Source organism: Dendropsophus ebraccatus, chromosome 6, assembly GCF_027789765.1.
Source record: "Dendropsophus ebraccatus isolate aDenEbr1 chromosome 6, aDenEbr1.pat, whole genome shotgun sequence".
Classification (NCBI taxonomy): domain Eukaryota; kingdom Metazoa; phylum Chordata; class Amphibia; order Anura; family Hylidae; genus Dendropsophus; species Dendropsophus ebraccatus.
The window spans coordinates 55,576,182-55,597,408 of record NC_091459.1 but is presented as its reverse complement, the minus strand read 5'-3'; the positions used below and the strand labels follow the sequence as shown (position 1 = coordinate 55,597,408).

General features: G+C 42.2%; 1 protein-coding gene across 5 annotated transcripts in view; it reads left to right on the top strand.

Moving 5' to 3' along the window:
- Window positions 1-21,227, top strand: part of NHSL1 (NHS like 1) — a 157,507-nt gene that overhangs the window by 60,660 nt on the left and 75,620 nt on the right. For 2 of the 5 annotated variants that reach the window (XM_069975017.1, XM_069975015.1), the window contains exon 1: window positions 4,691-5,355. The exons of 2 other annotated variants lie outside the window; for them this stretch is intronic. In XM_069975017.1, coding sequence (XP_069831118.1) covers window positions 5,139-5,355 — 217 coding nt within the window. In that variant the 5' untranslated portion in view covers window positions 4,691-5,138. Of the gene's footprint in view, window positions 1-4,690; window positions 5,356-20,502; window positions 20,612-21,227 lie in introns of those variants that run through there. One more of the 5 variants, XM_069975018.1, reaches the window with a different exon arrangement.

Here is a 21,227-nt window from a genome sequence, read left to right as displayed (position 1 = left end):
TACATTTATGGAATACTTTGGGAAGCAAGTGTCCTTGCTCCCCAAAGTATCCCATAACTGTATTCAATAAATACATTTGCAGGGCACCGAGCAGGGAGGGAGAGAAGTGCCATCTACCTCCCCCTTCCCTGCTCGGTGCTGGGCACATATACAAAGTACTACTCTGCAGATAATGGGGGAGTAGTACCTGTGCTAACTATCGCCGCCCTCCTGCTCCTTTCCCCCTCCCGGCTTCAAACACTATGGCGCCGCTGACTCCCCGCCGCCCGCGCCGCTGACTCCCTGCCCCCCGTGCCGCTGACTCCCCGCGCCACTGACTCCCCGCCTCCCGTGCCGCTGACTCCCCGCCGCCCGTGCCGCTCCCCACACTATCCGGCCGGCCGCCGCTCCTGCATGCCGGCCGCGTCAGCCCTCACCCACCCTGGCCGGAAGCACGGTGCTCCCGGTGCTTCCTGGTGTCCCTGGCTGGGGTGAGTGAGGGCTGACGCGGCCGGCATGCAGGAGCAGAGAGCGGCGGCCGGCCGGATAGTGTGGGGAGCGGCACGGGCGGCGGGGAGTCAGCGGCACGGGTGGCAGGGAGTCAGCGGTACGGGTGGCGGGGAGTCAGCGGTACGGGTGGCGGGGAGTCAGCGGCGCTATAGTGTTTGAAGCAGGGAGGGGGAGCGGAGGAGGAGGGGGCATGAAGAGCGGCACTTGTGTGAGTGGCGGCGCGGGCGACGATAGATAGTACAGGTACTACTCCCTCATTATCTGCAGATAATGGGGGAGTAGTACTTTGTATATGTGCCCAGCACCAAGCAGGGAGGGGGGAGGTATATGGTACTTCTCTCACTCCCTGCTCGGTGCCCTGCAAATGTATTTATTGAATACATTTATGGGATACTTTGGGGAGCAAGGACACTTGCTCCCCAAAGTATTCCATAAATGTATTCAATCACAAAGTACAGTACATTACATTACATACACACATCCATTGTAATTCCAATGGAGTGTCCAGCAGGGGCGCACTATATATAGAAGTCAATGGTACTATATATAGAGCGCCCCCTTCTGGACACTCCATAGGAATTACACCATTCGTCGTGACGTCACTGCTTCTGAGAAAATTCTAACACTTCCTGATACACTAAATTAAGGGAAATAGCAGTATATGAGCATTTCCCATAATTAATGTACATTAGAAAATTGTATAACTTTCCATAAGTAATAACATATAAAAAATAAATTTTTGCCAGACTTCTCCTTTAAAGAGGTTATCCAGCACTACAAAAACATGGCCACTTTTTCCAGAGACAGCCCTACTCTCAGTCTCCAGCTTGGCCGGGGTTTTGCTGCTCAGTTCCATTGAAGTGAATGGAGCTTAATTGCAAAGCGCACCTGAACTGGAGACAAGAGTCATGTTGTCTCAGAAACAAAGTGGCCATGTTTTTGCAGCACTGGATAACCCAAAGGGGTTATCCAGCGCTACAAAAACATGGCCACTTTTTCCCCTACTCTCCAGTTCAGGTGTGGTTTGCAATTAAGCTCCATTTACTTTAATGGAACTGAGTTTCAAAACCCCACCCAAACTGGAGACAACAGTAGGGGGAAGTAGCCATGTTTTTGTAGTGCTGGATAACCCCTTTAAAGGCATTCAAAAAATTGGGGTAAAAATGTTGTTCTGCAAATGTTGTTCTAGTATACCTTTAATTTATACAGGAATATATCTTGCATCAGTTGTGAAGAAGTTAAGGATCTTTCCCATGTGTAAACAGGGGCTGGAATGTGAGCTGTCATATAATCAGCCATAGTGTGCTCAGTCCTGTAGAGCAATGCTGAGCAGATTTCATTATGCAGTGTTAGGAATGTCTGGCATGCCACCTGTCACATCTGGCCGGTGTGAATTTCTTTACAGGTGCTACAACTCCGCATTGAGAAGCATAGAGGAACAAAGCGTTTACTGCTGTAGATGTGCACAGTTTGGTGTCACAAGGTTTATTCCGAGGAATATATCCTAAGATGCAGATGCATGATAACTTATAGGCTTTGTTCCCACAACGTCAAAAATAGAGAAAAGGCGGACGATTTTTGTATTTAAAAAAGCGTGATTTAACTGACTGCAATGGCAATGCATTGAAGTCAATGGAAAGACGGACGTCTAATGCACACAATGTAACAGCGGATGTTTCTTTATTAGTTGTTCACACACAGTTTTTCGTTTGTCACCATTTCGTTCTTTCTCCATTTTTACTATTAAATTCAATGGACTTTTCAATTAAGCCACACCCAAAGGCCAATTAGTAACCCCAAACTAGAATGTGCTGTTGCAAATTGCAACAACGGCCGTGATTTCTACAACACATACGTTGTGTGAACATACAGTAGGCTTAGATAGTATAAGCAACTTTGATCATTTATAAATTCCAAAATACAGCAACCTGCGGTAGATATATACCGCTCAAACCTACCCTACACCAAAAAGTGCATAATGCTCGGAGGATAATGCACTGGATTGCAACACACCAACCCTGATTTGTTACTAGAACCATGAGTAAGGATGTGTAGACGCATCCAAAACGCGTCAGTTTTATGATTAAAGGAGAAGTTCGGCCAAAAGTATTTTTTAATATGTTATTACATAAGGAAAGTTAGACAAATTTCTAATATACACTTATTATGGGAAATGCATGTATACTGCTTTTTTCCTCAATTTAGTAGATCATGCAGACTTCAATTTCTTCCAAAAAACGTGACGTCATGAATCAGGGCAGAGCTAGATGTAATTCCTATGAAGCTACCAGCAGGGGGTGCAGTATATGGTGAATTTACATTGTAATTCTGGCACAGGTTTCAGTCATTCATAGCAGCTTGTGCACTGACTGGGTGGCAGGAAAAGGCTCCCCTATCCCCCCAAGGTCCCCCCCCACCAGTCCATGCCGCCAGACACCCTCCCCTAGCCCCTCCCGCTCCCATTCATGCTTCTGGCCGCCCCACCCCCCCCCCCGCACCTGCCCATGCTTGGCCGCCCCCCCCCCCCCCCGCGTCTGTCCATACTTGGCCGCCTTCCCCCCGCACCTGTCCATGCCTGGACACCCCCGCCCCTCGCGTCTGTTCATGCATGCCCCCCCCCCCCCCCCCGAACCTGTCCATGGCTCTGCGGCCCCCTCGCACCTGTTTATTATGCCAGCCACCCCCGGCCACCCCCCACCCCGCACCTTTCCATGGCTCCGGCCGCCCCCCGCTGTAGTCAATCACTCTCCCCGCTGCCCGGTCCTGTGTTTGGCGTGACTCCCTCCCTCTGTCTCTCTCCCTCGGCTTTCAATGACTCTGCGGCTGGAGAGAGACAGCAGGGACCACTGTATAGCAGCGCTCTCCCCGCTGCACACAGGACCGGGCAGCGGTGAGAGCGTTGCTATACCGTGGTCCCTGTTGTCTTTCTCCAGCCACAGAGTCATTAAAAGCAGCAGGAGCGAGAGGAGTCATGCCGAACACAGGACCGGGCAGCGGGGAGAGTGATTGACTACAGCGGGGGGCGGCCAGAGCCATGGAAAGGTGCGGGGGGCGGCCATAGTAATAGACAGGTGCGGGGGAGGGCCTCAGAGCCATTGACAGGTACGGGGGGGGGGGGGGAGCGGCCAGGCATGAACAGGTGCGGGGGGGGGCAGGCATGAACAGGTGTGGGGGGGTGGCCAGGCATGAACAGGTGCGGGAGCAGGGGGGCTGTGGTGTGGGGGGGACCTTGGGGGGATAGGGGAGCCTCTTCCTGCCACCCAGTCAGTGCACAAGCTGCTATGAATGACTAAAACCTGTGCCAGAATTACAGTGTAAATTCTCCATATACTGTGCCCCCTGCTGGTAGCTTCATAGGAATTGCACCCAGCTCTGCCCTGATTCGTGACGTCACGTTTTTTTGGGAGAAATTGAAGTCTGCATGATCTACTAAATTTAGGAAAAAAGCATTTTACGTGCATTTCCCATAATAAGTGTATATTAGAAATTTGTCTAACTTTCCTTATGGAATAACATATAAAAAAATACTTTTGGCCAAACTTCTCCTTTAAATGAAGAAATAAAAGGTTGATTTTAGAGAGCTGAAATGCTTGTCTGTTTAAAGTGTTGTTATCCCAGGCATTTATGGACCGTGCTTCTAATTATATTATAGGGAATTAATCAGATTTTTTTTATAGTTTTCCATTCCTGTGTTTTCCTTAAAGGGGTACTCCAGCAAATGTTTTAAATCAACTGGTGCCAGAAAGTGCCAGAGATGGTAATGCCTTGAATTTCAACCCAAAACTAAATTTGCTAAAACTGTGATCATTTTTACTGCTATATTATACAAATGGCTTCCTGTATTGTACAGAAACTTTCCTGTTACAGCACTGAACTATGAACTACTTAAAAAAAAACAAATAAGGAAGGTGTGAACCGGTATAAGGTAAAGACCTCATATGGATTTGTCTGCTACTTTCTGGTCATTGTAAAACACTACTGTAAATATTAGTTGAGTGTGTGCACTGGACTCGGTAAACAGTAGTGTAACAACATTGCACTTCACACACATTGGAGGTAAGACGTAGAGAGTTGTTGGTGCAGCAAATAAGTGTGAGCAGGGAATCTGCTTGTGCCACTCACATTTGTGCTATGGGACTGAGCAGGGAGTGGTCTGTACTATGTGCTGTCATTCCCTGTGGGGAAATCACTGAGCTCACTCCACACTACAGGGAAAACACACTCATAGCAGCTCGGCTGCTTCATGCTCTGGCCACCTACCTGACTAAAGTTGGAAACAGCAATCTGAATCCCAGCCTGCCATACTGCTGCAGCACTGCTGAATCACACATCTGCATTGACGTGGACAGAGAGATTGTCCGGATGCTTTATCTTTACCAGCTGGATCTGTATATGTTTTCTACACATAGAAGCAGGTGCGGTTACTGTTGTTGATAAAAGAACTTTTTTGCCGATGTGGAAACTGCTGGGAGTCGGATCAGGCTGCATTGCCTTGTATTCAAATCTACTTGACTAGGAGTGGTTGTCAAACCTCCCTAATGGTTTGATGCAGTAACAGAATATATACTATTCTTCATTTCAAACTGAAATGAGATCTATTTGGATACTTGGCATACTACATTGGTTTTCTCAGTGAGTAAGCGCAACACATGCACCGAAGCATGAGAAAGGAGGCTGGTACGGGAAGTTTTAGGGCCAAGAGAAACTCTCAAGGATCCTTGTCCACGGCCGTCAGCTGGATAAACTTCTCCTCCTTGTCTCGGCGAACCAAAAAGTTATTTCGGAGTGATGGAGAGCTTTCTGCAGAGAGGCAGAGGCACCAGGATGAGCCCAAATCTTGGGAATTTCAACGACGTTGTAGAAAAGGTAATACAATTTCAATCTGGAGATATTTAAACAGATATATGGAATTTTTCATTTTTACCTCTTAGGGCTACCTTAAATGTAAGCTCTTAAGGTGGACCTGCTATTCTGGCAAAAATGTTAACAATTCGGGTCTTCCGAAAAGTAGACAAATTTCACTAGTAACCTTGTGGTTCGTCCATGGTTAGCACGGAAGACTGAAATATGGAGTGTCCGTTTATTATAGAGCTGTGTAGGAATTGGACCCTTCTTCATCCACTATTCACAGTTCCAATATCTATATGATTGCTCCATTATTTCCAACTTGCCCAGCATAAATACATTATAAGTAGATGGAACTAGTTCAGAAGGCTACACCTTTAGCACCCCGGGCCATGGCAGCAGGGAGAATTTTGCAAAGTACAAAATGTGACTGTACATGATTAGGTAGCTGTAAAATTGAGCTGTGATTGGTTGTTATAAAAAGTGTATCCAATAGAGATAGGTAAGCGTTACTTTAAACATTATATTAGGGCAGGGAATTCTGAACAATTGTTCAATACTTGGTTATTATATCTTTACAGGCAAGAACCATCAGCTGATGGTTATGAAACAGAACTAGTATGTAGAGGGCATTGTTGCTTACATTTAGATGAAATGCCATGGCTTCCATGTTGGATCTAATTTTTGGATTAAAGGCTACATTATATATGCTATGAAATTCAGGAGAGATTAATGATGCCAACTGAGAGACTTATAAGTGCTTTTTTTATTAAAGGGGAAAACAAATTGTTTTCAAATATACAAATTAGTAAATCACTTTTGTTTAACCGTTCACATCTTTATACATTGCTAATGCGATGCCCCATGCAGTACGAAAGTATATAAGGGGTTTTAATGTCTATGGGGCTGCTTCAGTGTGGTCGGTCCCACACACATTAGTGTCCCAGGAGCCAGAGGTAATGACAGGCAGCCGCAGTCACACAGATGTCTGTCATTTATCCCCTAAATGCTGCGAATGCTTTGTTTAAGGAAGTCAGCAACAGGATAAGCACCTGTCACTGATTGATTGGGGATGCGGGGGTCCTGATCACTTTCCCTGACAGGCAGTGGTAAAATACTTACCTCTGTCCTGTCGGATCAGCAGTCTTCCTCAGGTAGACTCTATGAGCAGATCACCAATAATACTGATCTATGCTATAGCATACTTAAATCACCTCATTTTCCATTATACAAATAAAAATATGTAAAAAAAAAAAAATAATTAACATATATAGATTTGTCTGATCTAATAAAATATAACAATATTTCTCTCAAGCAGTGAACAGTGTAAATGAAAAAAGAGGGGAAAAAAACTCCAGGATTGCAGATTTTTTAAAATTATATATCAGAAAAAAAAAATCTTTTACACCAATATGATACCAATAAAAACTAGAGATCGTGGTGCAAAAATGATAACTCAACCAGCCCTGTAGGTGAAAAAAAAAGCGCTATGGCTTTTAGAAGGCTTGGAGGAACATTGCATTAATTTGACCTGGACATCGGTGCATCAGTGAATTTTGATCATGAAGGGGTTAAAAATCTCATGTCTACCACTTATCTGCTGCTGTATGTCCTGCAGTAAGTGGTGTATTCAGACACAGTGCCCCCTGCTGTCACCTCTGTCCATGACAAGAACTGTCCAGAGCAGGAGAGGTTTTCTGTGGGGATTTACTGCTGCTCTGGACAGTTCCTGACATGGACAGAGGTAGCAGCAGAGAGCACTGTGTCAGGCTGGAGAGAATACACCACTCCCTGTAGGACATACAGCAGATGATAAGTACTGGAATACTGGGATTTTTAAATAGTAATTTACACATTTGTGTAACTCTGACAAAAGTTGATTAGAAAATATTTTTTTCACTGCAGTTCCCCTTTAACTTTAATGATTTCTGTTTCATAAATGGCATTACAATGATGAAATATTACTGTATATCATAATGATATATTATACGACATTATACTACTGTAGTATCCTAAGCTGTGGATCACATTTTATCCAGACAAAGTAACTGCTTCTACTTCACGTTACTATGTAAGCAGGGCAGCGGCTGCCATATCTAGGGTAAGTAAATAGCTCACGTTCTTAGTTGTATACACTTTAACCCCACAGCTGATCACACTGACTATTTTTACCAATTTGCCGCTCAAAATAAGCTCAGCTTCAACATCTGCTAATGGACGGTCTTGTGAGGAAAAGCAAACAGGACAGCTTTTAAGTGACTGTTAAAATGCACTTAATTGTTTAAGTGTTAGAAATGGAGGAGCTCATCTCATTGCCTGCAGCGGACACGTGCAAAGAGTTAGTACAGGAGATGGCAAATAAAAAGGTTCATGCTTTAAGGACGTATTTCAGCTCCATGGATGGGGTGTAGATTATAACTTTAAATAGATCATATCCCACCCAAAAAAAAAACTTACAAAGGAACTCCAGCTAAAAATATATACATTTTCTTCAAACCATTTGGTGTTATATAGCTCTGTAAATTACTTCTATTAAAAAAAAAAAACCTTTCCTGCTCTGGACAGTTCCTGACATGGACAGAGGTGGCTGCAGAGAGCACTTTGTCAGACTGGAAAGAATACACCACTTCCTGTAGGACATACAGCAGCTGATAAGTACTGGATATTTTTAAATAGAAGTAATTTATCTATATAAATATACAAATCTATACAAATCTATATAACTTTCTGACACCAGTTTTATTTGGAGGTTGCAGTTGCGCCTGGACCCTGATGTCTAAAGGTGCCTATGAATTTTTTTTAAAGCAGTCTGCTAAAGCGCTGGCTTACCCCTCCCAGGACAAAAGTTCGGGTCGGGTGTTGAAAATTCAACCAGAAGACACCAGTGTTATATATGACATGTAAAGACCTTTTACATAGGGTGATTATTAAGGTCATTATTTATCATTATATTTGTGAAAAGATGGAAAAAATGCCCATATTTTGCAAAAGCAGGTTGTAAATACTGAGCATGTTCATGATTTGCACAGTCCTAATCAATTGCAGCTGTTATTTTATACAGAGTGTGCACTGCCTGCTATTTTTTCCATTGATTTTAGAGGAAAGTTACTGAACCTACTTTTTGCAAAGTTCGTAACCAGTTCGTAAAGATTTAAATACGCAAAAAAACAAAGAGCCTATACTTACCTGTCTGTGTTCTCCCGGTGTCCTCCTAAGGGTCTCTCATGTCCCCTCCAGCTTGTTTTGTGTTGTGTATATTTACTTATCACAGCATGTTTTTGCTGCAGTGTTTTATTGGAAACGAAAAACAGCAATATTGGAATGAAAACATGCTGTGATAAGTAAATATGCACAAAACAACCAGGTGGGGTAGAAAGCAATAGACGTGATCCCCGTGTATGCCTATTGCTTTTCACCACGAAAGCTTGTTTTGTGTATATATTACTTATCACAAGATGCTTTTGCTCCAATGTTGCTGTTTTAAGGTTCCAAAAAAAAGAAAGCAACAAAAACATGTTGTGATATGTAAATATACATAAAACAAGCTGGTGGGGTAGAAAGCAATAGATGATATCCCTGTGTATGCCGATTGCTTTCTACCCCCACAGCTTGTTTTGTGTATATTTTACTTATCACAGTATGTTTTTGCTGCAATGTTACTGTTGTAAGGTTCCAGCAAAACAATGAAAACATGTTGTGATGTTGAGTAAATACACATAAAACAAGCTGGTGGGGTAGAAAGCAATCAGCATACAATGGGACCATGCTTTAGCAAAGCTGGCATACAGAAAATTTACTGTATGCAACTACTTGATCCTCAAAAATAATGTAAATTATATGATTTTAAGAGATTAAGAAAAGTTTGGCTTTGTCCAAACCGAACCCGAACTTTGTAGCAGGTCCAAAGCTAACATGCCAAACTAAACCTTTGAAAAGTTCACTAATCTCTAATAAAAAAGCAGCTTTTTGCTGCTTTTGAAGAATGACTTGTGACTTCCAAAGTCTACTGAAATCTGACCATTGACTCAATAAGAAAAATGTGCCCAAACTCTTAGAGGCAGCATTTAGAGAGTAACAAATCCAGACCCTCAATTTATTGAAATACATTGTAATTTGCTAAACTTAGCATCTCTGTGGTCTGCAGAACCACTCATGGTGAACCCTGCGCCGGGCTTTGCCTCGCTGAGCTGAGCTGAATTAATCTGCCTATGTGGCTTTGAACTGTTGGCAAGTGTGTAAAGACAAGTCCGAGAGGCCTTTCCACTTCACTCACTTTAATAGCAGGGATGAATAATGGGTGTCGCACAGTGAAATGCCATCAGATTCAGTGTTTGAAGGGAAAAGGTGCTGATCTTAACAACTCTTTGTATATTTTTAAACTCTTAAATGGTCCAGAAATCCAGAAACTTTGGTGGATTCAGTGGAAATTCTAGCAGTCAGCAGAAGGAAGATGGTGACAGGTTTTTACATATTCTCACATATTACTATGACTTTGCGGCTAGTGCTGGAATATATTCATTTGGATTTGTGAGTTATTTCCATAAATAAGCGAGGTGGGGACCCCATCAATCAGACTTATTCTGAGGGTGGGCCATCAATACAAAAGTCCTAGAAAACCCCTTTAAATAAAAGTTATGTATTTCCTTTACCATGATAAAACCCTGTATGTCCCAGAGAAACATTGATCTTGTCTCAGTTGTATCTGGGTATTACATAAAACCCATGTAGCCTGCTCGCAGTGCACGTCATATGGGAGGCTTATACACATAACATGTAAATCAGGCGGCTCTGGCCATTTGTTTGCTTCCTGTGTATTTTCTGGACCCAGTCACTTGTATCTCTGTACTTGGCCTGTACAGAACATTGTCAATGCAAATACTAGGCTAGACGTGTCTGTAAATCATTGCTGTGAGGTTAGCAGTGGTATCTAGGTGTGTCAGTGTGTAATATTCTGCAGATAAGGGTTATTGAGGGTGCTCGGCAGGGAGGATATGTGTGAGGCTTGGTGATTTATATATATTGTATATCTTTGCTTGGTGGAGGGGATCTACAGGGCTGTGTGGGAGAGAGTTTGCAATGCACCTGGTTCCTCAGAAATCCCTCGTACATGTTAAACATTCTCTATCCATCTTTTTTCCCCATATTTCTGGAAAAAGCTAAAATGTAAAATTGTTTCTGTTTAGAACACAAATCCAGAAAACGTTATTTTTTTTCATTACAACTAGCTGAGCAGACCCACCTGCACATCATACACTTAAAGAGTCTCTGTCGTATTTTTTTTTTTTTTTGCAGAAATCAATAGTCCAGGCGATTTTAAGAAACTTTGTAATTGGGTTTATTAGCCAAATATGCCATTATCTGCATTTAAAAAGCCTTTTCCCAGGACCCCCCCCTCCTCTTTTCCATCCACTGCAAAAAATCAGGAAATTGTTACTTGTTGCATCAGACGTACCCAGTCTGTTCTAGGGAGGGGGGAGGAGGGAGTTAGCCGACAGCAGAAAGCAGATAACAGAGGATTACAGGCACGGAGCTGGGTGACAGCTGTAATCAGAACTCAGAGAGGTCAGTGCTGACTGTCAGAGGAGATAAAGGGTGAGGTATTTGTAGATTAACTCTTTGTTGTCCTGTTTAGGTCTTTTATTTAGCTCTCTCCATAGGAGAACAGTGAAGACAGGGGGGAGAGCTTCAAACTGCTTTTTCATGATAAAAATGCATTTTTCAGCTAATAAACCCAACTACAAAGTTTCTTAAAATTGCCTGGACTATAGATTTCTGCAAAAAAAAATGTCACGATAGTGACACTTTAAAGGGTCTGCATGAGTATAAGATGTCCTGGTGGTAGGTCTTTCATTGTTAAAGGGGTACTCTGGCCGGGACCCCTTTTTTCACAGTCTCTGCCACCCACATCCAGTCACTCTGGGCTCTGCTTTCTGGTCTGAGATAGGCCTTGAGATGTGACGCCTCAGGCCTGCTTAGCTATTTCACTGTGGTGGCAGGACACCACTACAGCCGCTGAATGCCTGAGTGGGCCTAACCATGTCACGGCTGGAGATAACTTTGTGGTCTGAGCGTGGACCCGCATGAAGACTGCTCAGCCAGTCAGCGACCATAGTGGGGTTCTGCCTTGGCCGCTGACTGGCTTAGCGGACCTCAAACGTCATGACCCTGGTCCTCATTAAGATCAGGAAGTGTCCGGAACCAGAGCGGCGGTATGTGGCCACCAGCACTGGAGTGTGTGTGTGTGTGTGTGGGGGGGGGTGATGTAGGGTCATTTGGGGGGGGGGTCTAAGAGCACTTTATTTCTTTTATCTTTCCCAGCACTTGCTAAAAAATTGGTCTGGTCAGACTTCTCCTTTAATATGAGGTCAAGTTGCTGATGAACTCACTGTGATTAATCCTCCCAGCATTACAAAGTTGCAGACAGGGACCTGTTTCCATCAGCTTTCTCAGAAGGGAGGGTGAGAGAAATGCCCTCACAAAGTTTTTGTGTCTTCAGCAGAAAGTGGCAGCTCAGAACTGGGGGAAGGAGACTAAGCAGATAATAATCAAGTATGAAATGAACTGTCAGTCTCACCAAGGGTAGCAACATCTCAAAAGTTATGTTTGAGCAGAATACCCCATACTTGTAGCCATTATATGCAATATTGTTTTCTATAATAATATAATATGGAGCGCACAGTTTAGTGCTGCCTTTGGCGCAGCAGACATGGCCTGTAGACTATTGTAGAATAGATGAGAATCTCATTTTCTCACTGGCTTCCTGCTCTTTGATCAGACATCTTGCTCTTATAAGGATAGTGTCCTGATATAAATTGCTTTCTTCTCTATTCTCCATTCCATCGTTCTGGCTACCCCTGTGATATACAGCCATCAGATGAGCCCAAGGTAGGTCTGAAACATCACACACACACACACACACACACACACACACGCACACACGCACGCACACACACAACACATATATATATATATATATATATATATATAACCAATTACAGGATGTCAGTATTTTTCACTAGACAACCCACCTGTACACACGTCTTCCATGACCGTCCTGAGTCTTTTTATTTAATATTGATTTCAATTGTTTGCCGCTCTTTGAAGAGGTCTGGCTGCATTGGGCATGGCTCCAGCTAATAAAAATAACCTCATCTGGTTAACAACACCTTTTTATCTAGAACAATGACTGAGGTTTATGCCAGAACTGAACTCAAGTTCATTTTTGTGTCTTTGTGCGTTCAACTATTTCACGGTTTTATTGTGGTAGAGGTTTTCTATGGGGATTTGCTCCTGCTCTGGACAGTTCCTGACATGGAGAGAGGTGGCACAGGAGAGCACTGTGTCAGACTGGAAAAAATACACCACTTCCTGCAGGACATACAGCAGCTTACTGGAAGACTGGAGATTCTTAAATGCAAGTATATTACAAACCCATGTAACTTTCTGACACCCCTTTGAAGTCCAGCATGCCTATGCCCTCTTTCTCACAACATCTGCTATTGAGGGGCCTTCATACACATTACATCATCGGCTGGTATTACTAAAATCAGTGGGGTTTGCCAATTTTGAAGACACTTTAAATTTTGTTGACATATGATGGAATCTGGGCAGTCAGCTCTCATGTGTGATTGGGAGGATTTCCATCTTTCATCTACATGTCACTATGGCCCTTTAGAATATATGTATAGATGTGATCTTCCATTATGCTTGGTGTATGCTGGTTTGGCAACTACACAGACATAGTAAACATCTACTTAACAGTCTTGGTTGTTCCCATTTGTAAAGCTCATTGCTCCCTGCTGCCACCTCTGTCCATGTCAGGAACTGTCCAGAGCAGCAGCAAATTCCCATAGAAAACCTCTCCTGCTCTGGACAGTTCCTGACATAGACAGAGGTGGCAGCAGGGAGCACTGTGTCAGACTTGAAAGAATACACCACTTTCTGCGGGGCTTACAGCAGCTGATAAGTACTGGAAGACTGAAGATTTTAAAACAGAAGTAAATCACTTCTATTTCTATATAACTATCTGACGCCAGTTGATTTAAAAGAAAATAAATTGCTGGAGTTCCCCGTTAATAAGGCCTCTAAATTGTCTGCAAACTGGAATTTCAAGTCTGGAGAATTCAAAATGCATAATACTTTATGAGCCATTATAAACATATTCCTATGTCATATATGTATTTTACAACAAGGCCTTCAAAAGCAGCGCAGGGTGAGCTGAGCACAGTCTATACCTCTAAAGCAACAGGTTGGAATGATAGAATGGTGTCTGGGTTATCTTTGCATTTCCTTGTTGCACTGATGGGATTAAAGTCCGTTGTCTCACACCCAAAGTGTTTTTGCTTGACTTTTGATAAATAGGGATATATTTTCATTGAATGAGTCGTTTAATATACTTGGCCTATTTCACAGTATTTTTTCACAGCTTGTGACTGCTAGTTTGCATGGGAAGTGCACCTATTTCTTTACCTATTACGTAAGTTGTCAGTTGTAGACTGCCTAATGTAAACTCCACATTTCTGCAATACTTTTTAAATAATGCAAAGTCATATGTTTGGACTACACATAATGAGTATGTAGTGGCAGAACCTGTAGAGCGACCTGCACACAGTGTCAACATGATATACATAGAATGGTGGATAAGTACATAGGAGGAACATTTCTATAGATTTTCTATTTTCTGTGTAAATTCACTGGAAATACAGTGTTACTTACCGCTTCAAACTCTGGGATGGCGTGAAATATACCACCATATGCCATTAAAGATATCCATTTGGATACTTTCCTATCTCCATTAGAACCTATTTAGGCCATATCTTGATTGCTGCCAGATTGTGCTTGGCCTACTCCTCCTTCATCAGACATGTCAACTTTTGCTATGAAGCTTTTTTTGTGCCCTGCTTATCTGCCAAGAAGGTGCTCCAGCATTGGCGCCCATGGACTACTTCATCTTACTCTAAGCTAACCTGATACTTTTTGAGTTTTAATATTGAAGGCATGTACACAATAGTTTTTTTGTTTACTGTTGTTATTGCTTTTCTTTTTGTAAAAATTTTTACTTTTTATAAAAATGTATATATATATATATATATATATATATATATATATATATATATATCCAGCCATTTTACAGAATAATGTGAACAGCACCACAGTCCCCACAGGACCCTGAGGAACTCACATATTGAGGTCATCTTGGCAAACCTTGTAAGGTCTAAAGGAGTGTTCCTTTGGTCTGAGATGACTATTTACATACAATAATATTCTGGATGGTTGAATAGTGACTGCAGCAAAATAAGCCTTGTTATTCCTCATGTATAGCATATGTAACATGGACTGTCATTATGACAATTGCTTATAGAATGCTGATAAATGGAATAACCTTGAGGGGAACAAACGGGAATCTGTCACTATGAAAATGCTACCTAAGCTATCGGCATCATGTTATAGAGCAGAAGGAGCTGAGCAGACTGATTTATATCTTTATGGGAAAAGATTCAGTATAACTTATTTTATTGATTGAAATGCTAAAGAGTCCAGTCCATAGAGTGACACCACCCACTGGTCTTTTTTATATCCCCCTCACATAATACTATGTGTGTTTCCACCATTACTCCTCCTTTGCTAATAGTTGTCAGCACAGTAAGTCTTGAATGTGCCATATGTGTGTGGTCCTTTCACAGTTTGGTTAAGAGAGGAGGAGATATGCATAGCAGCTATTTGTCTTACCTGGTCAACAGGGTGAGCAGGATTTTTTTTGCACATAATTGGTGCAGGTTGTCTCCCATATAATCTCACTGTTCCTGCACAGTATTGGGGAAGTGCAAACTCACATCGTGCTGAAGTCTAGAGGAGCGTCCTGAATAAGCCTTTATTGCACCAGGTAGGAATGGGCTGTATGACTTTATTTTACTATTGTAATTTGATGTGTATCTATAGACACGTTAGATTTCCCCTCTGACACTGAAAATGGATGTAGACTTTAGTAGCAGCGATTTAGTAGCCCATATTCTAAAGCTTTAACATGACGGTGGAAAGATATATCGTCGATTTCAGCATGTGATGCTGTAAGTTTTTTTTATATACAGTAAAACCTAGGATTACAAGTAAATTGGTCTGAGAGTCTTTCACAAGACAAAATAACTTGGTAAGGGTGCGTTCACACCTACAGGATCTGCAGCAGATCTGCAGCAGATTTGATGCTGTGTTCAGTTATTTAAACGAAATCTGCTGCAGAAAATCAGCTGCAGATCCTGTAGGTGTGAACGCACCATAAATGAGCAAGATTTGGTAATAGGAGCAGATACCCCTGTGTCCCCATCCTGATACTGTACTGTGTCTAAAGCTTCTCACTGTAACTCACTGTTACCTGATCAACTCTGCTAGTGATCGGACGCCTTCCGGCTCTCCTCCAATGCTCGTCCACGTCACTGCTGCTTCCTTCTGACCCCTGAATTAACCCCTTCACTGATAGGTACCAGTAGGTACCAGCACCAGCAGATTTGCAGCCACCTGGGGAGTTGTGTGTGGAGGGAGAGTTAACTGATCAACCCCTTCTTTACTTATACAGTCTTTTTTTTATTGATAGAGAACACCTAACCTATCATTGTTTTGGGTTATGGAATAAATCTTCTGTGTTTCAATTATTTTTTTATGGGAGAATTTGCTTTGATATATAAATGATTTGGATTACAAGCACATTCCTGCAATGAATTATGCTCAATCCAGTTTTCACAGTAGTTATGTTGGGATTAATAACTGTAAATGTATAGTATATACTGGTACCCTATGCAAGTATACCTGCTACATTCGATATTGTAGTAAGGACCACCAGTGGGTCATGATTTGTGGATCTCCTTATTTTACTGGTGATATCATTATAGTCAGTGCATCAGGTATTACCACAGGTGTTCTGTGCTGTTTTTAGTGCTTGAGGACTGTAGTGGGGGAACAAGGAGTAATGGAGGCCTGAGGTGCCTTACCATGTAGCAACATTAGTGAGAAATCTGTTATGTGGAGTTAACCATAGACCACAATAAAATGTACTTGTGGTTGTAGAGAAAGTGTGTTCCTTGCCCTGTTCACTGATTCATTGTTTGAATTCTAAACCGATCGGTTCTTAATGTAATTAACACTAAAAAGATTCCTACATGAGTGGATTGTTAAGCAACATGTACACCTACCAGACAGAGATCTGCACAATCGGAGAGGTAGTTCTGTCAGTACAGTCCCGTACACCTGCCTGGTATTCTGTAAGCGTCAGGTGAGCAACAGCAATACCACTAGTGATAACCATGGCTTTTATGTATATACAATCAATAAACTATAATTTCACATTCATAATAAGTTTATGAACTTTCTGTGAGTCTATGGTTGTATATTGCTGGTATAATCTGTAACTCCTGGGATGTTGTAGAGCTTCTCTTTGGATATTGATAATATTGAACATTATATTATATTACATTATAGATATCATATATCATATCATGCTCAATGACTGTTCCGTCTCAGTGCCCATGTCTCTGCTGACCATTTGTCCTTTTGCCTTTAGTTATTTATGTGTATTGTATCATATACTGCACCTGCCCCGATTTCTCCTGGGAAATTGTGGGAGGTTCCCTGTAGAATATTGTTTCTAGGTTACAGAAAATTAGGGTCAATGTGCATGACATCGCTGTGTGTACAAACCCTCCACATGCCCTTATATATAAAACTTATGAATAAAACTGGAGGTACAGATGTTAAAGGGGAAGTCTGGTGAAAATATATGTATTTTTTAAATCAACTGGTGTCATAAACATATACAAATTTTTAAATAACTTTTATGAAAAAATCTCAAATCTTTCAGTACTTATCAGCTGCTGTATGTCCTGCAGGAAGTGGTGTATTCTTTCCAGTCTGACACAGTGCTCTCTGCTGCCTCCTCTGTCCATGTCAGGAACTGTCCAGAGCAGGAGAGGTTTTCTATGGAGATTTTGAGAGAGCACTGTATGTGAATAGGTTGATATCATTTCATTGGAATCTCAATATTCTGAGAATACGAGTTTTGAGTGCATTTCCTGCGTCCGGCTGGTTCCTCTTTGTGTGAGCCCTTTGGCCATATAACAGGTGAAGCTAAGAGTTGGCAGGAAATGTCTTTAGCCTTAGTCTTTGAATGTTCTCTCCTTATAAGCATTCTTACTTATCCTTTGGAATATTTTATTATTTTCAAGATTTTTTATGTTGTTTTATACTTTCTCTGTTGTTTTTACATACTTGTGTATGTTTGTATTGCTATCCTATGCAACTTCCCTTTTTAATATTAATTTAATCTGTTAAACTTTATTGGCTTCTACAACTTTTTCATAGTAAAAAACAACAAATACCCCCAGAGGTAATACATAGTGGAAAAAGCTAACCCTAACTAAAGGGGTTATCCAGGGTGGTGCTGATATGTGTCAGCAGGACCAACAGATCATCTAATGTGTATGGTGGCTTCCTGTAGCGTTTACCTAGGAGCGTAACTACCACCCAGGGAAACCAGGGGAGATGGCTGCCATAGGGGAGACTAGGGGAGATGTCTACCATGGGGCCACTATCTCCTGGGGGAATTACCAGGGGAGAGGCTATCTACTGGGTGGAGGGCTAACCATCAGGGGCACAACCTACAGTGGGATGGGGGAGAGGAAGGGGGCCCAATCAAAAGTTTATGTTTTTCTAGTTATGCAACTGTCTTTACCAATATGTATTACCTAGCTAAAGAAATTCATTGAAACTGCCCCCCCCCCCCCCCTGAATAATGAAGCATTCTATCTCAGAACATATTATATAATGTAGTTGGAATGTCAGTATCCTAGGACAGTATATATCATACATATCATACATGTGTAACCAGAGATATTAATTATATAATTACTGTGGGAAAACAGTGGACGTTTATGATGAGGTTTCCATTTCAGAACAAGTAGAGGAGTTTATTATTTCACGGCAAGTGGGCAGCAGGTGCTAACCTGAGTTGGATGGAATAGAGCGCCCAAGTGATTCTATTGGGGATCATATTCATTTCCACCTAATTTGAACAAAGACCTGTAAGCAATTATTACTGGGTATAAATTACAGGATGTGGCCAACTGGGCCAACAAAACTCTAAAGCTTCATTTAATCTATTGGGTTACAGCACTTAGCATGATGGTTAATGATTATTTATGGGCTGCTTTAATGACATAAAGCACTCAAAAAAGAATTCACCCAGATCGAAATGTCAGATTGCTACAGAGCCTGTCAGGCAGATATGTCAATGCTTACAGGTGTGGTCTGATCAGCCACAGAAAGGTGTAAAATTGGTTTCCCTGTTTCCCTAAAAAAGGCTTTCAGAGGCTACTTTTAGGTAGTGTACCTCTTAGCATCATTGACTGCTACCGATCCCTCTGTGATGCCCTAGAAAAAGCAAAGTGCGGAATGAATCTCGGTTCGGAAGATTCAGTTTGCTCATCTCTAGTCTGGAGTAGCGGTTACATGATGCCCCATATGCACATACACACACGGGTAACAGGCTCCAGACAGCCCAGACAGATCACTGGTAGAGAGAATCATTTGATCTGCTTACACATGCGATCAGCTCCCATCTTTTCTATGTCCACTATCCGGACACAGATGGCACCTTCATTACACATCCTTTGACATTGCCCAGACCATGACACCCCTTTAATTTAGAGTTCATGCTTCTGTCTGTAATTTGGCTCTATGCAAGCCCTAATGTGTATAGAGATGTAATCCCTGTATTAGTCTATAGGTCCCCATTATACCTCTATTTGTCACTGATCTAGTAAGCAATTTTTGCACAGGCCGATTATCGGACAGGAGTGTTGCTAGAAATGATCCTGAGGCCGATAATCGGCTTGTGTAAAAGTGACAGCGATCAGCTGAGGGCAGGGCAAACGCCTGATCCTCAGCTTATCGTGTCTCTAGAGCAGGCTTTAAAATTTTGCATTGCCAGTCACATGTCGGACGATAAAGATCACAGGCAATAGTGTATACTTACCATTCGCACTGCTTGTGATCCGGCAGCCAGGTCTCCCTTCCTCTGGCCGCCAGCTGTATCTTCAGGCCCCAGCTCCTCCAGAATGACAGCCCACGATTCGAAGACCTGGTTGCCGGAACCCAGGTAAGTATACATTGCTGCTTGTGATCTTTGAATTGACTGTACAGTTTCAGTTTCCTAGGTGTTATAAACGACACAAGGATTGTTTGTGCAGCCCGGGCTGATTTGTTGTGTTATATAAAGGCTGATCAGTGCCCCCCCGCTGCCGACAAATCCACTAATCCATTAATAAGAGGACCCTTACAGATATACTCGCCTATAATTTCCCACAATATTATGGCTGAAAAAAAGTACAAGTACGGATTAGATCTATATCTCTTTCTGTGGGCTTCTACAGTACTTCCAATGTGTTTTAACCCCTTCAGCACCCTTTATCTACCTAGTGGACTGTTGCTGCAAGTTTTATCGAGGGATTGGGTGAACTGACATTGTTCTTTTTTCTGAGTTTACAAAACCTCTTAATAAATATACTACAAATAACATATATATTCCTATCATATCATCTAATGACATCCAGCATTCCTGCAAGATGCATAGTCCAAAACAATAGATATAGTATATATATAGCATTTCACTAAAAGGCCTTTTAACTCCAGTCCATATGAAAACCTTTCACAAAGCGATGTGTTTAAATGTGCTGGGCAGACTGTAGAGCGAGTCAGGCATTCCAGAATGAGGAAACACAAAGCGTGATCCACAAAAAGCTGCGTTTGTGTTTCACAACAAACAGTCGAGTTGGATTAAGAGCGATTTACCATTCCCGCCTCTGTACATTTGACATCCCTAAACCCTGTGCACACAACAGGAAAAATGCTGACAGATAAGGGGGAACAACTGAGCCGGGGCCGGTGCTATCACTGACCATAGAGGACAGGAACTTTTTCCACTGTCTTCTCTCCCTATCGCTCTCTCTCTCTTTCTCTCCACTTGGCTAATATTTTTGGAATGGGGAAGAGTCAGCTGGAGAGGAAAGCTGGGGGTTACAGGCCAATTGGCTGGCTCAGATAACATAGGATTGGATGGCAGCTTCCTTTCTCAGCACGAGCTGGAGTGGTGCCACGGTTTTGTGTGTGTGATGTGTGCACGCTGAATGAGGCAGCTAGGAAACAGCTGTATGCGGCACAGCAGCTCTGCACTTGGAGAGCTACCGCTTCCTTCGTATTACATGGATTGGACGCACAATGTTTTGTCTGAAAGGTGAGCTGCTTTATTTCTCTTTGATTATGCTGAATGGAGAGGGAAAACTTTGTCTTTTGTTTGGAATTCTTGCTTCCAACCAGTCCTGTACTGAGTCCAACTTTTCAGACTGCCTGGCTACAGCCGGAGCCTCCATTGTTCTCGTTCATGAGAGAGTCTAGATACACTCAAATATTTTTATATTTGGACATAATGGTATTCTTCCCCCTTTTGTAATGTCCTCGATATCCACCTTTGTTGGATAGAAGAACTAATGGTTTATTGGCAGGGCTTCACTTCTAGGGATAAAGGGTTAATAGAACGGTCCACATGGTCATGTTCCTTAAGTGGTGGATTACTATGCTATTAGTAATGTAGTCTACTTTATAGATTAACATGGTTCTTTTGTATGTAGGTTTTTATTCACATGATTTATGGGAATGTAGACGGAGTGTAATCTAAATATTTTAATGGATTTTAGTTGTGACAATGCGCACTTTACTGTTTAGCATTATTATTGTTACCATGTCTGATGTGTCACTGATACATGTTAGAAGATAGTTCTCCTGGGATCAGTGATTCCCAGAAGAAAGGAGCTTGGCACACGGTAAAGCCACCATACCACATTCCCTTGGTT